This window comes from Neltuma alba, unplaced genomic scaffold (assembly GCF_004799145.2).
Source record: "Neltuma alba isolate B1F8T4 unplaced genomic scaffold, ASM479914v2 tig00003571_pilon, whole genome shotgun sequence".
Lineage (NCBI taxonomy): Eukaryota > Viridiplantae > Streptophyta > Magnoliopsida > Fabales > Fabaceae > Neltuma > Neltuma alba.
Window position 1 is genome coordinate 27,836 of NW_021633337.1, and position 11,223 is coordinate 39,058.

At 34.6% G+C, this 11,223-nt stretch overlaps 1 protein-coding gene across 1 annotated transcript; it reads left to right on the forward strand.

The window, feature by feature from the left end:
- The first annotated feature begins 4,598 nt into the window (after positions 1-4,598).
- On the forward strand, positions 4,599-6,547 carry LOC114741929 (RING-H2 finger protein ATL46-like). The gene is given in 2 exon segments (XM_028930178.1): positions 4,599-5,943; positions 5,946-6,547. Coding segments are annotated over 2 exon segments (1,176 nt in total). The 5' UTR covers positions 4,599-5,109; the 3' UTR covers positions 6,288-6,547.
- The last annotated feature ends 4,676 nt before the right edge of the window (positions 6,548-11,223 follow it).

The following is an 11,223-nucleotide window of genomic DNA, read 5'->3' on the forward strand; positions in this document are numbered from 1 at the left end:
TGTGGAGGGCAAACTTTGTGTTGGCTCAATGAGCTTGGCTGAAACTGATTCCCAACATGATTGTGTGGCTTGTAATCTCGACTGTTCCTTTGAAAACATGCAAGGAAGACAGACAAATAGAAATATGAGGGAACAGGATATAAAGACTGCTGAAATCTCAAAATCTTATGAAGTCCTTGAGACTATTCTAAAAGAAAAATTTTATGTCATGATTAACCGCGTACTTCAATCATTGAAGCTGCAATTGCTAATCACCATCATAGGAGGCTAGAGCTCTGAAGAGAATTTTTGGGCTACGAAATTACCCATTCACTTTAATTATCAAACTTTAGTTGTATGAAATGGGAATATCCTCAGCTTAAAGATTAGTGTTAGAAGATCAGTAGTTGCTTCATTTTATAAAAAGTAAGTATCTCTAGATTCCGTATAATGAGGCCTAGCTACACCCCTAGCTTGAAACGGGTTCCTTTCCACAAATAGTGTCCGTTTGGAGCAGCTTATAAGTAGTTTATAAGTAGTTTTTCAATAATAATTTACAGAATACGAGGTAAATATGTGAGAGGAGTTTTGCTTTAGCTTACGTGAAATGTGCTTATAGGAAATTTCTACCGTGATGCCAAACAAGCACATAAAAGCCTTAAATGTGCAGATAGCCGGGTTTGAACTTGTTGATTTTGTCAATGCCTTTGCACCCTAATCCTAACTTGTAGGGCAGGGATAATTATATATTCTTCTGATTCTTAATATAAAACTTAATTACTGAGTTGGTTTTGATTCTAAATATAAGACCCATTTCTCATATTTATTAATTTTTTCTAAATTACCCCTATGGATACTCCCTCAACCATAATCAAGTAGAAGAGGAAGATGAGGTATTAAGAAAGATGATTATAGTATTTTAAAAAAAAAGTGTCACATTTTTTATAATTAACTAACTTATCTAACTTTTTTAATCTAATTAAATTAGTTAAATAGATCTTATATTAAAAATCGGAAAAGTAGTTACACGAAGCTTGAAGTCGGTTACCTGGAGACTGACATACGAGTTCGAACTCCGTTTCTCGTAAACTTCGCTTACCTGAAAGAATACTTGTTTGACGCATCTATTACCGCATTGCTAGAGGTTGAAGTTTGGCAAGAAATCACTCTAAAGAAGGCAAGGCGAGAAGAAGACACGTGTGAAAAAAATGTTCATATTAATACTGATAGTAATGATGAATATTATTAGTATTGATTTTCTTGGAAAAATTCAGTTTCTTAATTAAAAAAATTGGTATTCAGCTGCTGTCAATCAATTTATTCATGACAACCAGTTACAGCTGTTAGTCAGTTAAAAATCAATCAATATTAATCATCAACATTATTGATGTCCATATCGATTTTTCATCAATATCAATATAAAATAAAAACCCAAACGGTTATTCATAAATTACAAAAAAACTTTGAATACGCTGTACATTCAAAAGTATTTTCAATATGCTGTAAATTCAAATTTTTTTGTTTTTTGTTTAAATTATGGCATAAGATTATGGGACCAACAGGTATGTATGATAAGCACAGGGATTAGCTTGCGCACGTAACGTAGGGAAATTTAATTTTGCAATAACATGGGTAAAAAAAAATTAATTTTGTAAAAATAATTAATACATGATTTTACTCCAACAATTCTATGACACTGTTCTTTTATGTATAATCAAATCTTAAATTTTTAATCTCTATTCACGTGTCATTCCATCTCATCTTCTTTCTAAAGTAACCCGACGTGATGGTTAAAGTCCGAGAGCTTAAAATCTAGATGTAGGGAGTGTTTGGAATTAAGAAAAATATTTTTTTTAAAAGTGTTTTTTTTCATAAATTAAGATAAACTTTTCAATATATTTATTTTATATATAGTAAAATTATTTTTAAAATTATAATTTTGATTCTATCTAAATATCCTGTAGACTGAAAAAGCCGGTTGACTGTTTTAAAGAGAATTGTTTCTATCTATTGAAAAACAACATTATTAAAAAATATAGGGATAATTAATATACAGGTCCTTATAGTTTCAACTGGTTTTAATCAGGTCCCTATAATTTTTTTTCTTTTATCAGATCCTTATACTTTCATATATTTTTAATCAAGTGCTTATAATTTTTTTTCTTTTAATCAGATCCTTATTGTTTTACTTTGTTTTTAATTAGGTCCTTGTAGTTTTTATTCTTTATTTTACAAATAATAACATTTTAAAAATAGTAAATTATTGTAGCAATCTTATGTTAATATTCTTTTAAATTTTTAGTTAAACAAATATATTATTTATTTTCAATTCGAATTTTTATAATTGTAAAATTCAAATTATAATAATAAATTTATCTAAAATTAAAATATGATTATAAATAATTTATATTTAAGTATAATTTATTCTGATTATTTATTAATTACTAAATGATTACATTAATTATTTTGTCCAATTATATAATTATTAATTTAAAAATGAAATTAATTTTAAAGAATAAAGTTAATAAATAATTTTTCAAAAACTACAAAGCACCTAATTAAAAAATAAGTGAAACTATAAGGACCTGATAAAAAGAAAAAAAAAAAAAAGAAGGACCTAATTAAAAACACACGAAAGTAAAAGGATATGATAAAAAGAAAAATTTTATAAGGATCTAATTAAAAATCAAATAAACTATAAGGACTTGGAGATTAATTATCCCAAAAATATATATATATAAGAAACTATTAAAATATCTTGAAAGTGACATACTCATTAAAAGAACAAGACACTGAAGACAGCATTCTCTCTTTTTGTTCGAGAGGAACCTACTTTTCCCCCCGCTCATGAGATTTGTCAAATTGTGAGGTTGACTGGTCGCATAGAATGCACTTTAAAATTTGTAAACACCTTAAAAATATTTATAAATGAGCACTTAATATTTTAATTTTTTTATTTTTATATGTCTTAAAAATTTTATCTCATAATATTTTTATGCTGAACTATTATTTACAGTTAAATTTAATATTTAAAAATACTGATCAAATTATATAATTTAACTATTAAACTTGACTACGAATAACAACTAAGATTTTTTTTGCTACAAAAATAAAAAAGGTATATAAGAGAATTTTTTTTTCCCAAATATTAAATGCTCTTTCATAAATATTTTTGGCTATTTAAACATCTTATTTTTAAATAAGAATAAGTTAACAGACAGGATTTTAAAATAGATGGAGAATGATTTAATAATTAAAAAATAAATGCATTAGTGTGAGACGCCAAGCAATACATGCCAAAAGAAAGAACAAAAATCATGGAAAAAAAAAGGACCAGACCGGCCGATTCCCTGGTTTTCTGGTGAATCGGTGGCTGGTCCGATTTGGTTCAATGAAAAAACTGCCTCCCAACTGAACCGTTTAAAAACCGGTTCAACCAGTCAAAACCGGGCAACCGGTCTAGTTGATGGGTTGCCCGATTTGAAGGTTTTTTTTAATTTTTTTTTAAACCTTCAACTGAGGAAACGACAAGCTCAGCATCAGACAATCAAACCTTCAGGTTTCACTTTGAGCTTCACCGTTTTCTTCCCTCCCCCCAAATCAAAAATCCCTAGCCAAAATCCACCCTTATTGAACCGTCGTTTTCTTCATCGTCGGAGCTCGTTGGCCTTCGCGTGATGTCGTCTTGGTTGAAGTAGCAGGTCATCGTTCTCAATTCTTTAATCGGATTTGCAAGTCACAGCAACAACTCATCTCTTCCCATCGTCATTTCTTCTTCACAGTGGCAGAACCATGGTCGTAGCCCGTAAGATCTTCCTTCTCTTTCTAGTTTCTACTTGTTTTTAGCTTCTGTGTTTTTGTTGTCTAGTTACTAGTTAGTTATTTTCTTTTAGTTCGATATGTTCTGCTTTTTCCTTCCTTGGTTGTGCTTCTGTGTTCTGCCTTCTGCATTTTCGCACGCCTGAGGCTAAAGTGCTGAATTGAAAGTTTGAAACTGAATTTGATTTTTATAAATAATGAATCTGAATTCTGAACACTGAAATAGGTTGATGAATTTGTCAATTTGCTCTTGTTCCAGCTGTGAGACTGATATGAAATCTGAATTCGATCTTTGAGGTTGAAGAAGAGTCAAATAGGTAGCTGAATTTAGAATTGTTTTATTCTAATGATACGAATGCATTTATATATTTTGATTTTGCATAAGGATAAAGATATGTACTTTATTAATGTTTGTTTGCTATGATTAAACATTTAAATTGTATTTGTAACTTCCTATCTTTTTTTTAGTGATTATTATTTATAAATTTTGTTCTATTTTAATGTTGTCAATTAAATTCTATTATTTTTACATGACTGGTCCAACCTTCGGTCTGACCAATAACTCTTGACCTACTATTACGACTGGTTTAGTTCCTGTTCCGGTCTTTTTGTTCCTTGACAAAAATCAAGCCTGATGACTGAGAACCGACGAATTTGACTTGCACGCTCCACCATGGCGGGTGGGACTATTAAATCTGCTGGTGTTTCTTTTTGTCATACTTTTCGTCCCACTTCGGAAACTGGTGCCAGATTCGGACCTCATCGGGTGCATTGGCTATGACCACTGATAGAGACTGCAGAGAGAAAAATTCCTGAGGTCGAGCGACAGAGTCAAGCGAGAGCTCATGACATTTCACTTTCCCCATCTTCTCGAACGCACCTTAGCTATTTAACCAAACTCAAAAGCCTGCCCCTAAGCCTCTGCTGATTGTTCTTCTCGAACCTGGCGCCTCTAGAAAGTTGCGTTTTCATTTTTCAAATTTTAGTTCCATGACGTTTTGACAAAGCGCAGTAGTGGTGAGCTACCCAGAAACAGAGGTAAGTTGATTTCCAGATTTAATGGGAGGATACAATACTTCAGTTTATCTCTCATGATTGCTTAATCACTGATTCTGCCCTTCGAAGCTTTGTGTTCTTTGTTTAAAAACATAAAGGTACTCGAAGTTATAGCGTTATTTCCGCATCTGCTTCTCCCTCACAGGACAGTTATTTTCTGGATTGTGAGAGTAAAAGCTGAGAAATCGACGATTTTGGCTCTGTCTAGTGTCAAAGCGTTATTATGATTGTGTTCTATGATGAATTGTTGAGAGCATGTTTCACGGGTCTCCCTTTATGATCTGCGGGATGTCAGAAAGCATGTATCATAAGTGGTTTTTTAACCATACCCACTTGAAGATATCTTGGATTCATCATCAAATCCAGCAAAAAGATGTTTACTCGAGCTACCCACCTCCTGTTTTGCCTTCATCTTCGCCTCCATATCCTGGTGCTTTCCACAGAGAAACAGGGTCTTCTTCCTCGTCTGGTACTAGAATTAGTCCGGCTGTTCTTTTCATTATAGTGATTCTAGCCGTGCTCTTTTTTATTTCTGGTCTTCTACACCTGCTTGTTAGATTTCTCATAAAGCACCCATCTTCCTCGGCATCTGAGTCTAATAGACACCAGGAAATCTCAACCTCCGATGCTCTTCAAAGACAACTCCAACAGCTCTTCAATCTTCACGACTCTGGTCTGGATCAAGCTTTCATTGACGCACTTCCTGTTTTCCAGTATAAAGAGATAGTTGGTCTGAAAGAACCATTTGACTGTGCTGTGTGCCTGTGTGAGTTTTCAGAGAAGGACAAGCTCAGATTGCTTCCAATGTGCAGTCACGCCTTTCACATCAATTGTATAGACACATGGCTTCTATCCAATTCCACATGTCCACTTTGTAGAGGAACCCTTTTAAATCCTGGGTTTTCAATTGAAAACCCCATGTACGATTTTGACGATCTAAGGGAAGAGGATGGGTGTAACGCTGAAAACGGGTTCACAAGTTTTAGACAAAAAACTGTTGAAATTGAAGAAACCGTAGAGAAAGGAGTGTTGCCTGTAAAACTTGGTAAGTTCAGAAGGCTGAATGTGGAGGCGGGGGAGGGTGGAGGAGAGAGACGAGTAGCAGTAATTTAGATGCAAGAAGATGCTACTCAATGGGATCTTACCAGTATGTGTTAGGCAATTCAGACCTCCGAATTGCCTTGAACCATGACCGTCCAGGCCGCGAGGTAAGGCTTATAGAAGGACAAGAACAATCTGAGAAGCTTTCCATGGAGGAAGCAAAGAAGATTAGAAGTGTGAGTAAAGGTGAGAGCTATTCTGTTTCCAAGATCTGGCAGTGGTCCAAGAAGAGCAAGTTTTCTACTTCGTCCGAAGAAGATCAAATGGGGATGGGCATGCCATCTTCTCTTAATACGGACCTGCCATGGATGAGAAAAACAGAAGGAACATGACAGGTATTCATCCCCATGATTCTCTTACTCATCACGTTTAACCATCTTAATCCGCTGATCAAACATTTTCCTTTTGGGATTCCAGTTTTGAATTTATGATGATTGATTGTGGTATATCTTGGATGCATTGTGATTTTTGAGTTGAGATATTATTACGACCACAGATCTTCCGTGTGAAGATACTAGAGTTTCTTCTTCTTGATATGTAATAGCAAATGTTAGTCTGATCTTGTCGGTTGCCTTCGGTTCTTCAAACAACAGATATTTCTTCTTCTTGATATGTAATAGCAAATGTTAGTCTGATCTTGTCGGTTGCCTTCGGCTCTTCAAACAACAAATACTTGGTGTGGAAAAGTAAAGGCATTTCTTTTCCAGAGCACACATTCTCTGAGCTTCGTCTTCTTCTTCTTAAACTCTTTAATTACTACTGGCAGATTTACGATAGTTGGTTGAATTTGGGTGTGGAGCCTATTTCTTCAGAGCGGGGCTGTGAATGTGATTGTGTGAGTCTCAAGGATATATTGGCGGGAGGCAAGTGCGTTTGCTTTATTAATTTTTCATGGCTTTTGCGGTGCTGGGCTTCTTTGAATCTGCTTTTGCTTTGTTTAAGGCTCTTTTGGGAGAATGTGAATACAACTTTTTTTTTTTTTAAAGCATAGTCTTGAATCGGTGGATCTTGTAGGGTGGACAGTTGTTCACTGGTGGTGGGATCTATGAAAGCTGGGAAGTGACAGAAGCTATCTATCTTTGTGAGATGAGTTTTGATTCAAAAAAATTGGCTCCAGTAGTGATAATGACGTGGGGTCAATTAGTAATCCCTCCCATGTGTTCATGTTGAAATTTAACGCCCGCATTTAATACTTGTCAACGCTCATGATGATGGATTATTAGTCCCGAAAAAGTGGTTAGTTCAAGAATGAGCCCTGTTGAAACTGCAGAGTAAGCGGAATGGATTACAAAAATAGAGAGCATGTCTATGGATATTGTACATTGAATATGCCCAGTTTTAGTGTTGTGGCTGACGGGGGAATTGAGGTGAGATTGATTCGCTTAAGCTGCTTGTAGGAGCAAAGTAAAAAGTGTTTTAGAAGTGTTTTTATAGTTTACAAATAAATATGTATAAGAATTTGTCTCGTTTTAAAAAAAATATTTCTGAGAGATATTTTTTGAAGTTGCCAAACAGCCCGTACTAGTTTATTTCAAAAGAAAAGGGAAATAGTGTGAGTTGTTGTAGTTTAAATTTTGAATTTGATGAATGGGAGGGGTGGTCGGTGTGGCATCATGGGGGTTGCGAGAGGGGACCATATACAAACAATTAGTTACCGTTTTTTGGCCTGGGGAGAGCAACTTCTGTCATGGTCAACTTTTCCAATTGCCATTCGTGCTGAAACTCTCTCTTCAAGGGATGGACAGAATATTTATATATAATGAATTTGAGTGAACTACAAATAAAATGTTATTTATAAATTACAAATAACATTTTATAAATAGAATCGGAGGCAGTACTGTTTATGCTATTATAAATGCTCCCTTTTGCTTATATAACATACTATCTCTAGCCTTAGCTACGTAAAACCGCACGATTAATTTATGAATATTAAAAAAAATTATTTAAAAAAATAAAAATCCTTTTTTATATACACAATCAATGGGAGGGACTTGACCGAAAGAAATTATAATTTAGATCTTATATTTAATATTAATGTAGGTGCTCCTATTATCTTCTAGGATGGGAGAAAGCAATTTCAATTTACCCACTTAAGCACGATAAGAAGAATAGTCAAATAGAAGTTGACTTGTCAAAAGTCTCTTATTAAAAGTAAAAGACCACATTGCTTACTCATGATGCTAATAATTAATTATATAAATAAATCTTCTAAAAATTATCAAATCAGATTCATATTCAAGACACAAAAGCTTGAAAATGATATATGCAGTGAACTAGAAGAGCGTATACATATATGCTAATACCTACGTATATATTTCTTCAAAACATATATACTATCTCTGGTTGAGTAATTTGATAAAATTAAGAAATTTAAAAATTACTTGATTTTAATTTTTTTCAACTAAAAAATTACTTAATTATAATATATGTTATATAATTTTTTGAATTGCTTAGATTATATATCTATTTATAAGTTAAGCAAATTAATTTAAAAATTAAGATATTCTAAATATATATGGGATTCAGAGTTCAGTTGAATAATTTGAAAAAATTAAGAGTACTGGCTGCATTATTATAGCTTCTTGAATTTTACCGGTTATTCCCTTCAATCCACTTTTCCGGATCAGTCATTTGAGCCGAACCTTTATGCGTTGAAACCCCGCATATAAGTTTGATCAGAGATTTACCCAAAAAAAGAAAAAGGAAAAGCAGCAGCAGCTTGATTCGAGCTTGACAATGTCTGACGGCCTATTCATTTCTGTATGATAAAAGTTTTACTTCTGGTAAAAAAAAAAAGATAAAAGTTTTACATTATGTATCAATTTCAAGTTGAATTGATATTTAAAAAAAAAAAAAAGTGAGGCGTTAATACGTATTCGTTAGCCTTTTGATCCTGAGAAAGGGCATTTGCAATCGCACCCCTCGTGTTATATTTTTCGGTTCGTATCCGTTAAGCACTGAAAAGCCAGGATAATTTTGGCATGTTAAATGCTCACATTAAAGCTTGAAGTTCCAGAAAAGTAGTTTATGCGTTTTTTAATATCAGGAAAAAAAAAGTTTATACGTTTTCCTCTTATGTAATAGAAATTAGTTTGTACATTAAAAAAATATAAGAAGCAAGGGAGCATTATTGCCAGCCCAGGGGAGCATCATATCAAACATATTTTAAATCAATTGGAAGATTTCTACTTTTAAGATTTTTTTTTATTTCTTGAGTTGCTTACATTTATGATTGTGATTTATACAACAAAAATTGGGAAGGGGGGGGGGAACTCGTGAAAATAGAAGAGACCACAGGAGCCTGAAGGAACGTAAACACCCTGGATCCACCTCCATTGGCTCCGGTCCGAAAAAAGCTCCAACCTCGGACCCTTCACGCAAGAACTCAATCTCCCAAAATCCAAAACCCTCCTCACGCGAATGCGGGCCCGTCCTTGCCGAGGTCCATCGACGACTTCGCCGACGCTGGGATCGACGCATACCTGGTCGAGAAATTGTTGACGTAGTAATCTTCTTCACCGTCCTGGCCTTCGTCAAAGTTAAGGGCGTAACTAGATGCATCGTACCGGAACGAGCCTTGCTTTGTATATCCACCAGACTTTCCTTTATTGAAGCGGCGGATGAAGGTCTTCCATTTAGGTCCAGCGACGATCTCGACCATTCTCGCATTCTCAGCAATTTCTTCCACCCACGACTCCACCAGTGATCCTTGCTCTCGGGGCTCCGCATCCTCTCCCACCACATGGATCCATGTGCGGACGAAGACAGAGACGAATTGTATCCCAAGCACGGCATCCTGAACAGCAGCCCTCTTTGGCGAACGCCGCATCGTCGCTTCCGGCACCGTCACATTCGACCACGTTGGCTTCGGGTGGCCCCGTAGGCATGGTTGATGAGGATGAAAGCGGTGGGGTTAGGGTGTGGCGTGAATAACGTTATCCTTCCCTCTCGTCGCCGTCGTGGCGTTACAGGCCTACGGGACCGGGTGGGGGAAGCAAGTAGGAGGAGGTGAGGGAGTGGGATTTATATATGTCTAAGGGTAACGGAAAAACACCGTGGAGGGCTGGATGGAAATGGGACCTTAGCTGTTACCTTTACCGGGAAGTGCCCGTTGCCAGATGTCCTACCGTGTTATTTTTTGCAGCCCGGGCACCGGTTCCTCTGATACAGCTCATTTTCCAATTTCTATATATCTGTCAGCCCAAATTTAAGTTTATTTTTCAGCCTTTTTTTTCTTATTTGGGTCTAATTATAGCTCAGGAAGAATGATGAATTTAGATTATGATATTAAGATATTCTCCTATAATAGGTGATATGCTATATCTTTTATTATTATTTTTTGAGCCAACAATAGTTTATAATTTATAATAATAAATGATTGAAATATAGTGAAACTAATTTTGATAATCTTTAAATTTTAAAATAAATATTAAATCGCCGGGTTATTTTTTTAAGGAAATATTCACAAAAAATAATGAAGATGTTTGTTTTCAACTTTCTGTATCATTGCATGAAATTTGTGAAACCAAAATGTATTTTGAGTACGTGTAAAGTAAGGTTGGCCCAACAAAAATACAAAATATCTAAACTAGGTAGATGAATAAAATAATATTATTCTGTATCTATATATAAGACATATTTTGTGGTGCAACATAAACTACATATACAAATTAAAATCTATATTTAGAACTGAGAGTAGTATATTAATTAGATAGTCGAAATGCAATCAAACCACATTGAATACATTGAATCACAGCAGAAGAGTTTGGATGAGTGTAAAAATACTTTTCAGAAATATTTTTCGTAAATCGATATAAATTTTTTCTACATATTTATTTAAAAAACGTTTTTAAACAATAGTTTTGTTTCCATCCGAACATCTCGTAAATAAAATAAGCTGCACAGTAATGAAGTTGGAATGCGATTGACTGAAGTGAACATCAACTCATCCACAAACCGAATGAAATGAACAGTAGTGAAGAGAAGGACTGAGCATGCTCGGCAGATCGAGTTACACCGGGTCGAGTTTTAACCGGGTAAATTGGTTACCAGATCGAATAAGTAGCCGGGTTGTCGATTTTTTCGAGTCAACTCGTCCGACCTAATGTTTGATTTCCGCGCATAAAAGTAGAACTCCTTGCCAAATTGATCCAAGAGGAAAGAAAAAGATTGTGGCCGTTACGTTAGAACATTTTAGGAGACATAGAAGTCTTGTGAACCGTGCCGTCTTTTAATTAATGTACATGTTTCAGTTCTAATTTTATTCAT